The 18864-nt window shown below is 46.1% G+C and overlaps 1 protein-coding gene across 4 annotated transcripts in view; it reads left to right on the plus strand.

Moving 5' to 3' along the window:
- Positions 1–6837: 6837 nt before the first annotated feature.
- Positions 6838–18864, plus strand: part of ccdc88c (coiled-coil domain containing 88C) — an 83655-nt gene continuing 71628 nt past the window's right edge. For all 4 annotated transcript variants that reach the window (XR_013812475.1, XM_079752495.1, XM_079752496.1 and 1 more), the window contains exons 1-3: positions 6838–7272; positions 8787–8899; positions 9613–9721. Coding sequence is in view for 3 of the 4 variants with exons in the window: in XM_079752495.1 (XP_079608621.1) it covers positions 7213–7272; positions 8787–8899; positions 9613–9721 (282 nt within the window). In the remaining variant the exon portion in view is untranslated. The remainder of the gene's footprint in view (positions 7273–8786; positions 8900–9612; positions 9722–18864) is intronic.

The following is an 18864-nucleotide window of genomic DNA, read 5'->3' on the forward strand; positions in this document are numbered from 1 at the left end:
GTGGGCCTGATATGAAGAACACCTTACTGGGGGTGCTGATGCTCTTCCGCAGAGAGCCTGTAGCAGTAACAGCCGATGTGCAGCAGACTTTCTACTGCTTCATCATCCAGAAACAGCATCGAGATTTTCTGAGATTTTTTGTGGTTTGAAGATAACAACCCAAACAAACACATCACTGAGTACCGCATGAAGGTACATGTTTTCGGCAACTCTCCTTCCCCTGCGGTAGCCATCTACAGCCTGAGAAAAGCATCCCTGCATGGAGAAAAGGAACCCGGCAGCAAAGCCAGACAGTTTGTCATGAGAAACTTCTATGTTGATGAAGGGCTTTCCTCATTCCCCACTGACGAAAAGGCCATTGCCATCCTGCAAAGTACAAAAGAAATGTTAGCAGAGTCAAGCATTAAGCTACACAAAATAGCCTCTAACATCCGCACTGTGATGGATGCCTTTCCCCCTGAGGAGCAGGCCAAAAACTTAGTGGATCTGGAGCTAACTGCTGACCCCTTGCCACTGCAGCGCAGCTTGGGACTTACTTGGAACTACTTGGAGTCAGACACATTCACTTTCCGCGTATCCAGAGAGAAGATCCATTTACTAGAAGGGGAATCCTGTCTACTGCAAATGGGCATTATGACCCCCTGGGCTATGTGGCACCTGTCACAATTCAAGGAAAGGCCTTAGTCAGGGAGCTGTCTGCCGAACAAGCTGAATGGGATGCTCCCCTGCCAGCACTAAAAGAGGGACAGTGGAAAATGTGGACCGACTCACTCCATGAGCATGAGCAGCTTCAGATTGAAAGACCTTATGTGCCTGTTTCTTTGTGCTCCACCAAACACAGAGAACTCTGTGTCTTCTCTGATGCTTCCACTATGGCCATATCAGCAGTGGCCTATCTTAAAGCAACAGATGAAAATGGACACACTCACATTGGATTCGTCATAGGCAAGTCAAAGCTGGCCCCTCATCCTCCACACACTGTACCACGGCTCAAACTTTATGGTGCTTTCTTGGCTGTTGAAATGGCGGAGTTAATCACAGAAGAACTCAACACAGACATCCACAAGGTCACATTCTACACAGACAGCCGAATCGTATTGGGCTACATCAACAACGATAGCAGACGATTTCATGTATATGTAACCAACAGAGTCACTCGCATCAGGAAGTCCACAAGCCCTAAACAGTGGCACTTTGTCAGCACTGAACACAACCCTGCAGACCATGGAACTCGTTCAGTGCCAGCAGCCATGTTGAAAGACACCAACTGGCTCAAAGGTCCAGCTTTCTTAGCCAAAGACACCCCACAGCCAGAGGCATTTGAGCTAATTGACCCTGAAGCGGACATAGACATACGTCCACAGGTCCAAGCCTTTATAACCAAGGCCTTTGAAGGTCAGCTGGGGTCAAACCGATTTGAACGCTTCTCCAGCTGGAAGTCACTCAGTCGAGCCGTTACCAAGCTCATACACAAGGCCAGGTCCTACACAAAGGACTCAATCAACAATATGAATGAGATGACACAAGCAAAACTAATAATCATCAGAAATGCTCAACATGATGCGTTTGCTGAGGAGATGAAATGCCTTTCCAGAGGTGAAGTTGTCCCAAAGTCCAGTCTTCTGAGGAAACTAAATCCAATTGTGGACGCAGACGGCCTGCTAAGAGTTGGAGGACTGATTCCTTTGGCCGACTTACCCTGGGAAGAGAAACACCCAATCATCGTCCCCAAAAAGCACCACGTAGCAACCTTATTGGTGAGGCATTACCATGAAAAGGTTGCTCTTCAGGGAAGACATCTGACAGAGGGCGCTGTTCGCTCTGCTGGACTGTGGCCAAGAGGGTCGGCTTTCCCACGCCTCTTTAGCCAGGTCCAGGAGTCCCCTTGACCGCCGTCCATATAGTAATTGGAATTGGGAGAACCCTGTGGAGGCCTGGGGTACCTCTCCAACGGCGAAGAGGACGTGGGGGAGTAGCTGGTCCCAGTTTTTCCCGTCCGTCTCCATGGCCTTCCTCAGCATCTGCTTAAGGGTTTTGTTGAATCTTCCAACAAGCTGTCCGTCTGGGGGTGATATACCGACGTCCTCAGCTGCGTCACCTGTAGGAGACTAAGCAGCTCCTTTAACACTCTGGACATAAAACATGACCCCTGGTCCGTTAAAATCTCCCGTGCTATCCCCACCCGACTGAAAAGCAGCATTAGCTCCCGGTTAGCGGTTGCGGCGCGGAGGCGCAGAGCTTCTGGGTAGCGGGTGGCATAGTCCACCATGACTAAAATATATCGGTGGCCCCTTCTGGTCTTCGGGAGAGGCCCCACAATGTCTAGTGCCAGTCGGTCAAAGGGTACCTCTAGGATGGGCATGGGTATTGACGGGCTCCGGGTCGAGGGTCAAGGGGCAGTGCGCTGACACTCCGGGCACGACTGGCAGAACTCTATGATGTCCTTTTTTATCCCGGGCCAGTAGAACCTGTCTAGGATCCGATCCCTAGTTTTGTCCATGCCTAGGTGGGCCCCTAAGACGTGCGTATGGGCCAAGAAGAGGACCTTACTGATGTACAGCCGAGGCACCACCAACTGTTCTATTATCCCTCCCCCCCTCTCTGCTACCCGATAAAGGAGGCCTGTCCTGGTGCAGAAATGTGGGTGCGGTAGGGTACTCACCGAGTCCCTGGCCTGACCGTCATGGGAGAGGACGTGGCTCCAGGCGTGTATCAGAGCGTCGTCCCGTAGTTGGGCGGTGGCGAACTGTCCGGGCTGGTCTGACCCCCCCCCGGTAGGGGGAAAGTCCGAGAGCTCCGTGAGGGGAGAGCTCTCGGCCATCCCTAGGCTGGCAGACTGTTCGGTTGCTGTCATGGTGTCGGGGGTCCCTGTCCCCGTCGGTCCCTACGGGTCTCGATTGGTTGGACCGGGGGCCGGGCGGCGCCGCTCAGCTGTCGTTCCACCTGCCAGTTCTCCAACTGGCGGATCAGCTCGTCCACCGTGTTTGGATGGTTGGTGGCGGGGGTTCTCTGGGCGTCCGGAGGAAGCTGGCGGATGGTGTTATCCACTAGCACCCGAACGAGAGCGCTGGGACCGTCGTCTCCCTTGAGCCACCTTCTGATGAGGCTAGCGTGCTGCGCGATCTGGGATCTCACGGTGCCCCTGGGGTCGAACTGCCAGTTGTGGAACCGCTAGGCCCGGGCAGCAAGGCTGTGGCCATAATACGCCAGAACCGCCTGCTTGAGGACCCGGTACTGGCTTGCCTGTTCTGGGGCTAGGTCCTGACTCGCCTGCTGGGCAGGTCCAGTGAGGAAGGGGGCTAAAATGTGGGCCCACTGGTCCTCTGGCCATTCTTCTCTCCGGGCCGTCCTCTCGAAAGTTTCGAGATAGGCCTCCACATCGTCCTCGGGTCCTAGCTTGGTGAGGTGGCTGGTTGGCGCCGAGATCGGCGAGGCCACCGTTGCACGCATTTCCAGCCGTAGGACCGCCTGTCGGAGGAGGGCCCTTTCCTCTGCTGCGTCTCTCAGGGCGGTGGCCGTGGCTCCATCGGGGTTCTGCATTTTGGGGGTCGGGCGTTCCAAAAACAACTCGCGTTGCCCGCATCCTCCACCATGTGTGGCAACCCGGTTCCGTCCTGTCCCGCCTCCCCCCAATCAATACACGTCTCTGTTGCGAAAGCAGCCGGCAACGGCGCATTTATTCAAGGTAAATTATACAAAAGGGGGATTCTCCCATCCCGGCAGAACTAGAAATCAAAGTCTGGGCTCCCTGAGCCTCTGTGGACGTTCCGGTCCTCGCTCGTTCACTCTCCCTCGATCTTGTCCCGATCGTGGGAGGCGGCGATCCGTCTGGGTGGCCCGATGGCCTCCTCGGGTCCTGGTCTCTCGCGCCGTGGTCCGTCCGGGAAGCGAATCTCGATCCGGTCCGCGACCCTATACTGGACCCACACGGTTTTCTCATTAGCCCGTCTCTACTGCCCTTTATCTGTCTCACCTGCTTCTGGTCCCTCTGCCTCGCAGGTGTTTCCCCTTTTCCTTGAGTGGGGCCGCAACGATGCGGTCCCCGGCGCCCTCTGGGGGAGAAGGGTGGTAGACCCCTGCACCACCTGTCCCCTGGGCTTCCATGGCCGCTGTGTCGGGACCGGGTTGCCACAGAACAAAACGTGTTTATCACATGCATCAACAGATTATTACCAAGAGAGAAAAATGCCGCGAGTCAGAAGAAGAAGCACCTCCCGTGGGCTGGTTCCTGCAGGGGGGTATGCCAGGGCCTGCAGCCAGGTCTGTTCTGGGAGCTCAGTGGGGCAGGCAGCATTGGCCAACAACATTAACCATGTCACGTTGTCATGCTACCTCAAGCGGAGGGCAGTGAAGCAGCTAGGTCCCCTGGCTATAACCGGCACAATAGATTTTGTTTGAAATAAATAAAAGGATGTTCAACTGTGTATCCCTAAACATGATTTAGGACAGGGAAATAAGTACATTTAATGCAAATTTAGTCGTCCAAAAGAAGAAAAGTGAGTTTTAATCTAAATGTGCATCTTGACAATTACGCAAGGGCCAAAAATATATTTTGACCTATTTATATTATGCAGAATTATGTGCAATTTTAGCAATGACGAGTACACTAGTATGTTGTCCGGTATGTTACATAAAAACAAGAGTAAGGTCAATAGTTTATTTTTAAAATATGCTGTTTCATTCGTCCCGCATGTGTGGGACGAATGTCTACTTACGTTCAAAGGTAAAAAACAGCTTGATCATCCAACATATGTATTAAATTACACTTGTAACTAAGAGAACACACATGTGAGTTGTTGATCACATGTTAGAATTATTTATATACGTAACGTCATCTTTGAAAAAGACGTTTAACTGAAAAGTGTTTCAATCGACCCGGCTCTCCCCTACCTTGACAATGACAATGTGTTATCGATGTTTAACGTAGCCTACTGAGGATACGTTTAAATGAAATGTAAATTATCCAAGAGGTAGCCTTAATAAATAACAAAAAATATGTTGAGAACGAACCTATTTGCAATATGTTCAATAAGACGTAATCAAGGACAAAATACGTTAAATGAAACGTTCCCCGAAAGGGAAATATGCCTTAATGACAATAATGTGTGATATGTTGACATTTAACATATCTGGGATACGTTTCAACCAAACATAATCCTAGAGGTAAATAAACAGCAAAAAATAGGCTGAGAACGAACGTATTTGCGATATGTTCAATAAAACGTAATCATGGACAAAATACGTTTTTCAGACAAACGTAATTGAGAATGCCGAATAGTTCTCTGGGAACGTAATTTTGATGAGACACAGTTGAACACCAAGCTCATTGATTTAACGAGGCAGGGTTATTTGAAACAATTAATTAAACATGTGTGAGAGGTCATTCCTCCTCCTGAGTGTGCTTCCTATTTATGTCTAGTGTACCCCTACTGTCAACAAGCACCCCCCCCTCCCCATATGGATATGGAGAATGGTTGCCACCTCCCAGTGGTGGTGGTATCATTTATATGAAAGAGGGCATTCAATTATACTACAATGATCAATTAGGAGGCCGAAGCCCTAAAGGAAGTGATGCAATGGGTGACTGAGTCGAGAACATTTACAAGTAAGCTATGCATTGGGGTCTTATATATCAAAGGGGGTCTCAAAGGACGCATACGCATCAACCTGTTGCTCCAGCCCTACAGGAAATGACTCCGCAAGTGCTCCATCTCGTTGCACCTCACCCAGCGGCTCGCTTGCAAGATTTTGGCCTGAAGTTCTTCCCAGACCTACAGGGTTGTGTCTACACACCTTAAGCCACAAATGTACACCTCCATCCCACAAAAAATGGGGACTAGAAACAAACCTCTGTCTTATGTACATTTACTCTGTTGGAGGTCACGCCACTTTTCCTGCCTTTTCGAGATAGCTAGAGATGCCAAAATGTATACGCACATTTCCCCGGGAAATGTGCGTATACATTTTGGTATTTCGTATACATTTTACATTTTTTCCAGTCACATACGAGGCATGTATATAGTCTTTCTCATTGTGTTTTCTCTACAGCCTTGAAGTGAACAATTGCACAATAAACAGTCAAACTCTTGACATGAAAAATTATCATTTAAATCCACAAATAACACATGTGTAATCCGGGGCATATAAAAGACTGGGACCAGAAAATAATTACTTTCTCTCCATTGAAACCCATTCATATTTTTCGATCTCATAGGTCCCATGGGCTCTATCGGAAAGGGCGATTTCTGCTCCACTTCACCCCTTTTTTCCAAGGGGAGGATAAAAGCATCGAAAGAGTTGAAAACCATTATAAGTTGGGGCATGTGGAGAGTTTCAGTTATGCCAATGGGGATATTGTCGGTCTTGTCCACACCAGTCGCAGGGAGCGTGACGTCACAGACGAAGCGTGACGTCACTTGAAGTCTTTCTCATTGTGTTTTCTCTACAGCCTTTAACTGAACAATTGCACATTAAACGGTCAAACTCTTGACATGAAAAATTATCATTTAAATCCACAAACAACATATGTGTAATCCGGGGCATATAAAGACTGGGACCAGAAGATAATTACTTTCTCTCCATTGAAACCCATTCATATTTTTCGATCTCATAGGGCCCATGAGCTCTACCGGAAAGGGCGTGACTTCGCCGCTCCATATCATCTGAGAGACGGACTACCATCTCTCTGCTCTACATTGGCCCTCACCCCTGTCCGTCAAACCCGACCTCGTTCAGGGTAACTGATTGGCTATTTTATCCAAGAGGCGGGACTACAGCTTTCTGCACTGCATTGGCCCTCTTCCCTGTCCGTCAAACCCGACCTCGCTTAGTGTCACTCTTCCTCGTGTAGCATTGACTATACAATGACACTCCAAACAAAGGATATAGGAATAGGGAAATAACGTGTAAAACCCGCCAACACGCTTTGATTTGGTTTAATATCGGTTAATCCTGGCGTTTTATTGAGCTTTATGACAAAAAAAACTTTCAACAGGTCTTCTTACGGTTTGAATCGGATCTCCTTGGCAACACAGAAGTGTCGTGCGAAGTTCGGACCAACGGTTGCTTTCGTCGCAGTTACTTTTACGATGTTTCGGGAACCGCTTCAGAGCACAGTTTGTGAGCTGAAGCGGTGACGACCGATGAGGACCGGCGAGGACCAGTGAGGACCAGCGAGGAACGTGTGAAAGCATCGTTCTGTAGACAATCAACATGGATCTGACTTTATCAGAGTTGTTGGTCCAATTCATGGAGTCGCCGTTGGTGGTGTGGGTGAGTGGTGTTTCACTCTTATGGGTGAGGGGTGTTTCACTCTTATGGGTGAGGGGTGTTTCACTCTTATGGGTGAGGGGTGTTTCACTCTCATGGGTGAGGGGTTCGTCACTCTTATGGGTGAGGGGTGTTTCACTCTTATGGGTGAGGGGTGTTTCACTCTTATGGGTGAGTGGTGTTTCACTCTTATGGGTGAGTGGTGTTTCACTCTTATGGGTGAGGGGTGTTTCACTCTCATGGGTGAGGGGTTCGTTACTCTTATGGGTGAGGGGTGTTTCACTCTTATGGGTGAGGGGTGTTTCACTCTTATGGGTGAGGGGTTCGTCACTCTTATGGGTGAGGGGTGTTTCACTCTTATGGGTGAGGGGTGTTTCACTCTCTCACTCAGTCAGGTCAATGACCTTATCTCTGAAGGGCTCTAGGTCAGCTCCACTGTATCTGTAAGCACTAGTACATTTCACTGTACCGGTGTATTCATGTTCAACTTTATCCAATTATATTTCTCAATACATCTGAAGAATCTATGGGCTTTTCAACATGGGGTTGTGTTTTACATCTCCTGTTTCTACTATATACTGAATATGCTTCTCCTGGCCGGTCCATCAACAGTCAGTTCAGTGGATGTGTCAACTTTTGTCCTTCTACGTGTTTAAAGGTATTGGAGACAGTGGATGTTGTGCCACAACGTTTCAGTTCAACACCGTAGGAGGTCACTACTGAGGTTCTCAGACCTACGGTTCATAACTTCCTCTAGTAGGAGTTCACTACTGAGGTTCTCAGACCTACGGTTCATAACTTCCTCTAGTAGGAGTTCACTACTGAGGTTCTCAGACCTACGGTTCATAACTTCCTCTAGTAGGAGTACACTACTGAGGTTCTCAGACCTACGGTTCATAACTTCCTCTAGTAGGAGGTCACTACTGAGGTTCTCAGACCTACCTCCTAGGTGGTAAACCCCTCATACGTTTAATGATTATGTGTTGACCCAGATGGTCTGATCTTGATGTCTGCATTGTGAGCTTGGTGTCATGATGCAAAGCGAGATACTGTGACCCTAATCCTGAATCCATGATGTTTTCATGTTGATTCACAAATACCTTTTTTGGTTTAATTTGCACTGCGTCAGGTTCTTTTATTCCCCAAAGTCGTCAAGTCCATCAGCGCAGGTCATTGGACTTGATGTAGGCCTACTTCCTGCTTTTCCGTGACCTCTTATCCTGTTAGGCTAGCTCACAGGCCAGACAGCCAGCCATCCATCCACATTTTCCTGGCTTTGTTATTATTTGCACAGCGATTATCATGCACACAGCCGCACATTAAAAAGTGTCGGGAGTTTCCCCTGACGTGTCAGTGAAGGTTTTCCATGTTACACTTTTTAGAGTCATTGTTTGATTTCATCCTATGATGAAAGTAGTATACTATTGTTTGATTACATTTTCATCCCTCCCTCTCTGTCTCTGTCTCTCTCTCTCTGTCTCTGTCTCTCTCTCTCTGTCTCTCTCTCTGGTTGCTAGATCCAGACGTTGGGTCCGTTGGGTTCCCCAGACGGGGTGAGCTCGGAGGAGCGGGTCAACCTGTTCATGGAGTTGGTGGACGGCGTCTTTCTACACAAGATCATGACACAGATGTAGGTAGCGGCACACAGTGTCGAAAGAGAGCTTGCTTTGGTGTGCAGGTGCATTGAGGAGTCCAGATAGTATGAAAGGGTTGAGTGAGTAAACGTTTCCTGTGTGTGACCACATCCTTGCTAAAGGTTTTGCTATGCATCCTTTCTAACTGATTTGATACTTAGTTATCAGTGCCTTATGTATTTGTATTCTCCTGTAACTTAATTTGCTTTGCTGCTTTTCGTGTCCTATTGATGTACTTTATGCACTCTATTGAACCATTATAGGCCAACCCAACGCTTTTATCTGGAAAGAAGAACTAAACACCTAAGCACTGCCAAAAGAAACAATTATGACAGCCATGTTTGGAAGTGGCCTGCTTCATTTTAACATTGAGCAACAAAGTAATTGTTCTCCATGGTGTCTGTGAACAGGAGATTCAAATGGACCTTAAACAACCAATCCTCTTGCATTAGTAGGTCAACCATGCAGACAAAGCCCCTCCCTGCTCCCTCCCCTATGCAAATCAGTTATTAGGAAAACACACACACAACCTTGTGGGTGTCTAACTGTTTTTGTTGGTGTGTGTGTGTGTGTGTCTAGGTCAGCTCCACTGTATCTGTAAGCACTAGTACATTTCACTGTACCGGTGTATTCATGTTCAACTTTATCCAATTATATTTCTCATTACATCTGGGTGTTAATAAAGACTGCTCTTTTTGTGTCTCCATAGTGACCCTAGCCCAACCAATCAGCGCCTGAATAAGAACGTGAACAATGATGTGTCCCTTCGTCTCTACAACCTGACTGTACTCACCAGACAAATCCACAGTTATTACCAGGTAAGCACACCCTGCTGCCTGTGTATGCCTGTTACGATTACCAATTTTTAATAACCAGAAATTAATGCGATAAGCGATAATATTGCCGTTTTTCAACTAATATAATGATAATGGCATAATAATGCAAGTACACCCTTTCGAAGATCAATAAACTTTTATTTTTAAAGAACACTGGAACTGGACGTCTGGAAGACATTAAAAATATCCAGAATAAATTAACAAAACAACCAAAAACAATAAATAAAATGGACTCAGTCTATTTTAACAAAAAATGCTGGAGGTGCCCTGTAATTATGAGCCGGCGCCCGATTTCAACCCGACAATTGTTACTTAGGCCTACTCTGCTAAATATATATAATAAATATATAATGTATAGAACGGCTGTCATTATTGGGAAAATAAGCCCCGACAGGGCGAGCCGGTGTCTTGCTTCGCCCTGAAGGGGCTTATTTTCCATAATGACTGGCGACGTTCTATACCTCATCCCGCTTATTACACGGCTACTTGCCAAAACGAAAAAATAACTTCACACGGTATCTTTTTACAATTTATTCGTTAGCAGCATTCGTAGTGTTGATCAGCAGAGCAATAGTCCGCCAAAGACGTTGACGTTGCTTAGCAACCGAAGACGCTGGGGTTGACAAGTTACCGGACTACTATCTATGCAAGTGAACGGAGCGTTCCACGGCATTGAGAAGACCCGTGTAATAAAGGCCTATAATATTTCTGTTTATGGCATAGATTTCTTCGCAGATTAGGCCTATAAAGCAATGATTTAAAAAAAAGAGTGTGAATGGAAATTATTGCGGCCGGCAAAAAATTAGCGCTCATTTTAATTTATCGCGCAATTAATTGATTTATTGCTTATCGCGACAGGCCTATGCCTGTGGAGTAGAACCCACCTTGGCTCTGACTGCACGGTGCACGTTGGCAGGTAGCATTCAAACGGGAGCTGCGCTGCACTGCTATTTTTTACTGAAGCAGAAGAACTTTTACTTTACTGTCAACATCCAAAGAACATCAACACCTAAAACCACAATGACACCGGACTAAACTTTCTTCTATGGATTGGATTACGTCCAAGGCCCTCGCATTTAAAGCCAGGCACTTCAATGTGCGCAGGGCAAGTGGAGCAGTTCCACAATCGCATTATTGAACTTTAGTTTGAACTGTTCAATTTTCCCCCTGTCTTGTATATCGTCTGGATTTGCGAAGGTTGGTAGATGATTGATCTTGGGGATGAGGAGCTGTATTGGTGGACGTTTCACAGGCGTCATGGGTATAGCTTTGAAAACATGAGCAACAAAACACCATGCTTATGTCCATGAATGGTAAAGGACATGCTACTTTTGTGTCAACAGACACATGCTTATGGCTATGCATTGACTCTTGAGGGGACATGCTATTTTTATCTAGACAAACACACGTACAACACAAAAGCCGTTTGCTGTAAAAGCGACTGCTGATTCTGTCTCTATACATAATGCGTTTTCATGCATACATCAACCAATATTTTTTCTATACAACCCTTTCCCCGGAGAAAATTGTCTTTCAATACATGAGTGAAGACCAGGAGCCAACAGACTGGAGATATTATCCTCAGGCCTCTCACTATCAGTGAAGACCAGGAGCCAACAGACTGGAGATATTATCCTCAGGCCTCTCACTATCAGTGAAGACCAGGAGCCAACAGACTGGAGATATTATCCTCAGGCCTCTCACTATCAGTGAAGACCAGGAGCCAACAGACTGGAGATATTATCCTCAGGCCTCTCACTATCAGTGAAGACCAGGAGCCAACAGACTGGAGATATTATCCTCAGGCCTCTCACTATCAGTGAAGACCAGGAGCCAACAGACTGGAGATATTATCCTCAGGCCTCTCACTATCAGTGAAGACCAGGAGCCAACAGACTGGAGATATTATCCTCAGGCCTCTCACTATCAGTGAAGACCAGGAGCCAACAGACTGGAGATATTATCCTCAGGCCTCTCACTATCAGTGAAGACCAGGAGCCAACAGACTGGAGATATTATCCTCAGGCCTCTCACTATCAGTGAAGACCAGGAGCCAACAGACTGGAGATATTATCCTCAGGCCTCTCACTATCAGTGAAGACCAGGAGCCAACAGACTGGAGATATTATCCTCAGGCCTCTCACTATCAGTGAAGACCAGGAGCCAACAGACTGGAGATATTATCCTCAGGCCTCTCACTAGCATTGAAGACCAGGAGCCAACAGACTGGAGATATTATCCTCAGGCCTCTCACTATCAGTGAAGACCAGGAGCCAACAGACTGGAGATATTATCCTCAGGCCTCTCACTATCAGTGAAGACCAGGAGCCAACAGACTGGAGATATTATCCTCAGGCCTCTCACTATCAGTGAAGACCAGGAGCCAACAGACTGGAGATATTATCCTCAGGCCTCTCACTAGCATTGAAGACCAATCTGTGAACAAAACAGTAAACCTGCTGTATGTGGCTTTTTCCACTGCCTATCGTACTCCGCCATGGCCAAGTACACACGCTGATATTCCCAAATTACCATTTATAGCTGAATAACAGAATCGGATCATAATCAATTCTAACAATATGCCAGCTATTCACTTTCAAATCCTAGACCACAGCTCTTTCTGCTGTTGACTTCTGAAGGTTCATTCTTGTTTTGTGTGTGGATTTTCTGTGCCTTACTATCAGGGTCCAAAACTAACACTCGCCACTCGCCAATTACGAGTAGATTTTGTCTCTGGCTGGTAAATGTTTAAGACCACTCGCCACTCTGGCGAGTTATTATTTTTTTTACCGGCGAAAATTTAATTTTTCGTTACTGGAGGAGAACGACGCTGGTATCTGCTAGTTTCCTGACAGAGTAATGTGTCTTTTCAGCAGAGACGATCTTTTGGCACGTAAGCGCGTGATGCCACCATTCAGCGTACTCATTGGTGTTGTTTGGCGCGCCCAGTAGAACTGCTAGTTTCCTGACAGAGTAACGTGTCTTTCCAGCAGAGTTCTCCAAGTACGTCTCGCTGCGGCCTGCGGGAAGGCGGGGCGTGACATCACGCCCCGCCCACATCACGGGCGAGTGCATTCTGGGATTGTTTGCGCCCGAATATATTAATAATATTTTAACGGTAAATTACGTAAATATATATATATATAAAACGGGTGGCATAAATCAAGCGATCTGATTGGTTCCTAACTGCTGTATATTGAGCGTATAGTTGTCTGAACTGAGTGAAGTGAGTTGTCGTTCTGAGTTATCAATATTATGGCTTCGTTCGCTCGTTATCAAATGGAAACCATCCATCGTAACGTTACAACTTACTCCCTGTGATAAAATAATGTATAGACTGTGTGCTAGACCGATCTAACGGGGTCATCCCTATGTTCCCCGCTTTGTATGTGACCGGTGTTTTTCGTAGGTGGAATCCGGAAGAATGAATATTAGGGTTACGGTTATGGTTTTACATGAATTAAAAAAAAAGAACTTTCACTTAAGTCATGTCTTTGAATACTTTGTCCACCACTGGTCAGATATTCATGTTTATATAGGGCTGTTGCAGTCTGGTTGAGCTAAAATCAGAAACAGTGATTCATATTTTAACATACATTGCTACTAGTATTAGTGCATATACAATAAAATATTGATTGAGAATCGCATATTAGACCCAAATGACATGTTAAATAATACTGATAGCAATTCACAACACTTAAAAGCAATTTTTATTTGGTTGGCTGGTAAAATATCTGCCTGGCTGGTAAAAAATTTCACTTACCAGCCAGCCTGGCTGGTAAGTGAAAAAGTTAGTTTTGGACCCTGCTTACTATTGCCTTTTAAATATAAATGGGAAATTGCTTCCAATCCCAATGGTGAATATATGATTAAGATAACGATTAAGCTGTCATCCATTTAAAGCTAAACAGAGTCATTAGCGAAAGCCACAAATCCTGTGTATTTATGGATTTGGCTGCTGCTATGCTGGCCCCCTATATCTACATGTAACACTCTGTTAAACATCCTGGTGATAAGAAGATGAGAATACTCCCTAGACACACACATTTCCTCTAAGACTAAGCTCTCACTAACCCGACACACACTTTGGAAAACATTTCAAAGTTTAAATATGACCTTTATAATAGGATGCATGATGTGCTTGTGTGAGCTAAATATTTATGTCTAGAATAATTGGTACATTTCTTGAACAATGTGAAAGCGTTAGAACCTCTTGCGACTGAACTTCAACGTTATATTATAAAAAGAATATAAAAGGGCTAGAATTGATTCCACAATCTAAAACCTGACTACATTGATTTGTACTTAATTGCCAATAGGATGAGACAATTACGATTTTGACTTTGTTAGCTGCCGCCATTGAACATTGAACCGGAACAATTGACCTGCCAAGACGGTAAAAAAAATAACAACACGATTTGTGAATTGAATGGATTGTTATTTGCAGACAAAACCTATTTTATGTTGTTGAACATTCTTGAACTATTTTAAAAGATTGAAGAAATGTTGCATGTGCTATAAAGAGCACTTTAGCCTCCCTCTGGGTGATCTGACTTCATAGCTCTCTAGTCTAAGAGCAAGATGCCACACACGCTTCTTCAGGGCAGTTTACATTGTCTAAATCAGACTAAGATGGACAACATGGCCAAGATCTTCTTTATTCAGTGTGTGTGTGTGTGTGTGTGTGTGTGTGTGTGTGTGTGTGTGTGTGTGTGTGTGTGTGTGTGTGTGTGTGTGTGTGTGTGTGTGTGTGTGTGTGTGTGTGTGTGTGTGTGTGTGTGTGTGCGTGTGTGTGTTACACATTCTTTAAAGTGGGTCATGCTTGGCAGAAGGGTAAGTTAATCTGTTTGTTGATGGTTAATGACAGACAGATCTAGAAGAACTTCAACAATCAAACCTCCCATCCGGTCATAAGGATGAGATGTGGAAGTGCTGGTTTTTACCATGTGGGCAGGCTGTCTCTTCTCATTGGGCTGGCAGAAAGGGCTCTGGTCTCTGTAGGGTGGGGTGTGGGAGGGTGACCTACTGGGCAAACAATAGCAGAAGGGCTCGCTCCCTTGTGTGTGTGTGTGTGTGCCCTGCCTCCCAACGCACCCTAACCCTCTTCTATTGTGTAAATGCATTGTAACCTGACACTGGCTGATTCTGTGTGCCTCGCTGAAACACTGCACAGAAGTCTTGACTTCCAACAGACTTCAGGTTTCTTATTTAGTTTACACTCCCAATATGAATTGCCAAGGTTTTAGATTTTATGAACTAACAGCAGGCAAGAGCGGAATGGATCTGCAACAAATAGAATACTATCAGGAGGGATATGTTTGGATATTATTATTTTGGTCACTGGCATTTTCTTATCAATATGGGCCTTTTTTGGAACTATTATCAATGTATATGATGATGATTTAGTCAATCCTTTCTTCACTCTATTCTTGCCATGCCCTTCCTTTTGGTTCCTGCTCCTTTCTGTCACTGGCTCCCCCCCTAGGCCCCTATAGGCCTGTTGCATTACCCCTCCTTGGTAACCATGGGAACAGGAGAACAAAGCCCCCCCCGTGCCTGCCTAGGATGTTTGAAACTTCACATCCTCTGGGCTCATTCTTGTTTGTGCGTCCGTGTTTATTCACATTCACTGCATCAGTGCACCTCAATATCTTCGATGAACGTACACTTGGGTTTCAGTATAAAATCCATTTTTTTAAGTTTTGTTGTGTTGCAAAAGGCAAGGGTCCAACAGAGAAGAGGCTCGTCCAACCCTGGTATTCTGCTGGGTAGTAAGGGAGTTTTTGACTACATTACAACTCTTGCTCCTGTCTCAGCAGGCAAGAGTAAAGTGGCTCTGCAACAAGATTTCCGGGAGACTAATCTTTTAACTGGGTCAGTTAAACCTTGTGTTAGGGTTAGGGTTAACGTTGAGTGACGCATCCATATACCATCATGTGCCTTTGTCTTGATCCATACCTGTTCAACTGCCCAAATTAACTGAACTTAGGGGGCTCTTACTTTGATTCATTTTCAAAACAGTCTGATCATAAACGCTAGGACTTCCAACAAATCGATGCTAGCAATCTAAAATAATCAATTTTGTCTCCAGAAAAAACATACATGATACATGTACATTCTACAAATGACATCTTTTCAATAATAACAACCGATTGTTATCATGCAAAACTTGCCTATACATGGTATCTAGTAGGGGTGTAACGGTACACAAAAGTCACGGTTCGGTACTTTCCTCGGTTTTGAAGTAACGGTACGTTACAGTACAGTACGGTTCATAGTTGAGAGGAAAATGCAGCTTGTTTGTCAACAAAGAATGGCCGTAGATCAGCAGCAATGAAAACACCAATAAACTTGGTTATGATATTTGCATTTCTGAATTCCCACACGGGGGTTGTTGAAATAGTGTCGTGAGCTGGGTTTGCACAGCTCGTTTTTTTTTCACAGCAACGGTGATAGTAACACCTGGAATGTTGCCTTTTCAAATGTGTGTGCATGTTAAAGTTCTGTACGTAGACACGATGAGCCCTCTCCATAGCCAGAAAGCCTGTTGGAGACCCTCTCCGTAGCTTACGTGGGCAGTCAATATTTTTAAACTATCTGTCGACGCCATGGACCAATTGGTCGACGCAATGGAGATGGCAAGGGCTTTGATTGGTCCTCGTAGCAAAATCATTTCCGGAATCACTTCTCCGGTTCGACTTTGCACCTTAATTGCCTTGTACATTGTTTACTTAGCACCTTAAAGACCAATAAAACACCAAATAAGATTTGAAAAGCTTTGTAAGTTTATTTACAACACTGCTTACATGGTTTGTAGTCAACATATAAGATCGATCGGGCGGCGAATTGCATTGCGTATCCGACATCCCGACGGAGAGCTTCTGAGGGGTCTCCGTAGTTACGGAGTCGGATTACGGAGTCGGAGTAGTATACTTTGGCTAAACGGTCCGGGGGGAACTCCAACTTCAAGTTTTAAATTCCGCATTGCAAAACAAGCCTTTACATTTGCCATATTAACGCTATGTACGCCACATTTACGCACTGCGGTCCACCTCTGTAACCACACCGAAGTGCCTGTACTGTGACGGTTCGGTACAAATACGTGTATCGTTACACCCCTATTATGTAGAGGTGATAGAGGTGAAATAATAAAAACCCAAATGTGCAGGTTATGCAAGAAATCTGCTTTTTCAGTGAACAAACCATACTAGACTTTAATAAAAAATGTTACCGTGCATTTTCGACCAATGGATGCAAGGTGTTCAGCACCTCAGCATGACTAGCATTGTGGCGGGAGTGGGTATTAGACTGGTAAGGCTGTGGTTTAGTGGAACATGAAGCATCACCTTATTGGGGATACAAGAAAGTGGCTGGTTATGCCGGACGACAAAGTTATATGAAATTGCTTCTTTTCAATGTTGTGATTGATGTATTTCTTAATATACATATGTTAGAGCATTATTTACTCATTCATTAATTGATCAACTACTTGCATTGTCCTTCCTAGCTTCAGGTCCTGTATGTTATTAATGAGGGAAAGGAACCAAGAGAGTCCCATTTCTCTTGATGGCTAATGGCCCTGATCAGTCAGTGCGTTTACATTCAGAGTCATTATCGGATAAACAAACGAATAAGACCTCAATCAGACTTTTAAAATGCATGGAAACACCTTTACCCGATCTACTTCGGACCGAAATCGGTACATGAACAGACAAGCGAGGTCGGATAAGAACACCTCGATAACTTGATCATAGTCCGGTTTCTACCCGCGTCAGATTTTGCGTTCTGTGCATGCTGGAGATCTAGCGGCCGCGGGACGTGAGCCGGAAGTACAAGACGGTAGTCGTGTTGTTGTCGTCATAGACATATAAACAATTCTTATTTCTTTATAAATATTTAAATATTTGTTTTATTGTTGTCGCCATTGGAAAACGAGAAACTGCGATTTATTTCAAAAGGTGACACAGAAGATGGAGGAAGCTGGTGTCTTGCCATTACCCCTATAAAGTGAAACCCCCATCATCAACATGCATTCAGTACACACTACGCTAAACGTTGGTCATCAATGCTTAATACTACTTATTCATTCAGAAGATCGCCGATTTTATTGCCAGGCTGCCTCCCTGTTTTTAATGGTAACGGTGTTCCCTTTTTGATTGATTATATGCTCGTACTCCTCATAGACCTCCACAAGCAGCTTCTGTTCGCCTCTGGAAAAGATCCCGCTCGGTCCTTATCGGACATTTGATCCATGATTCGACATTCACGGTTCTGGGCTGGTTACATATCTCGTGAGCGTGCGTAATCCACGATAACGTAAGCCTGGCTTGAGCTAACCTGAGCAAGGCGCGGCTGAACTGCGTTGATGGAACGGCTTTAGCCTCAAGTGGAAGTTGGCGTTAGTTTTAACCGGGCTTAATCAACTAAGCGCCGGTTTCGTTAGGGACTTTAATGGAATACCCCTCATGCCGTTCCTCCGACGCTCCATTGTTCCGACCTCTCGGTCGTATGCGGACTCCTCCCGCTGGACTCCTCCCGCTGGACTCCTCCCGCTGGACTCCTCCCGCTGGACTCCTCCCGCTGGACTCCTCCCGCTGCTCCGCCGCCGGAGGAGTCCGCATACGACCTCTCGGTCGTATGCGGACTCCTCCCGCTGGACTCCTCCCGCTGGACTCCTCCCGCTGCTCCGCCGCCGGAGGAGTCCGCATACGACCTCTCGGTCGTATGCGGACTCCTCCCGCTGGACTCCTCCCGCTGGACTCCTCCCGCTGGACTCCTCCCGCTGCTCCGCCGCCGGAGGAGTCCGCATACGACCTCTCGGTCGTATGCGGACTCCTCCCGCTGGACTCCTCCCGCTGGACTCCTCCCGCTGCTCCGCCGCCGGAGGAGTCCGCAAACGACCGAGAGGTCGGAACAATGGAGCGTCGGAGAAATGACATGGACCCAAAGTGAACTGACAGCTGTCTCCTGAAAGCATCTTTCTCGATTGCCGCCTGTGTTTGTTGTTGCTGGGACGTAGAGGCCAACCGGGAGTGGCTCTATAACCACTTGTTGAAAGGGCTACAGCGCCACCTAGGGTAGTGGATTCAGCCACGCTCCGGCCATTATCCGATCTCTTTAAGGCC

The sequence above is a fragment of the Pollachius pollachius genome, assembly GCF_949987615.1.
Source record: "Pollachius pollachius genome assembly, chromosome: 15".
Classification (NCBI taxonomy): Eukaryota; Metazoa; Chordata; class Actinopteri; order Gadiformes; family Gadidae; genus Pollachius; species Pollachius pollachius.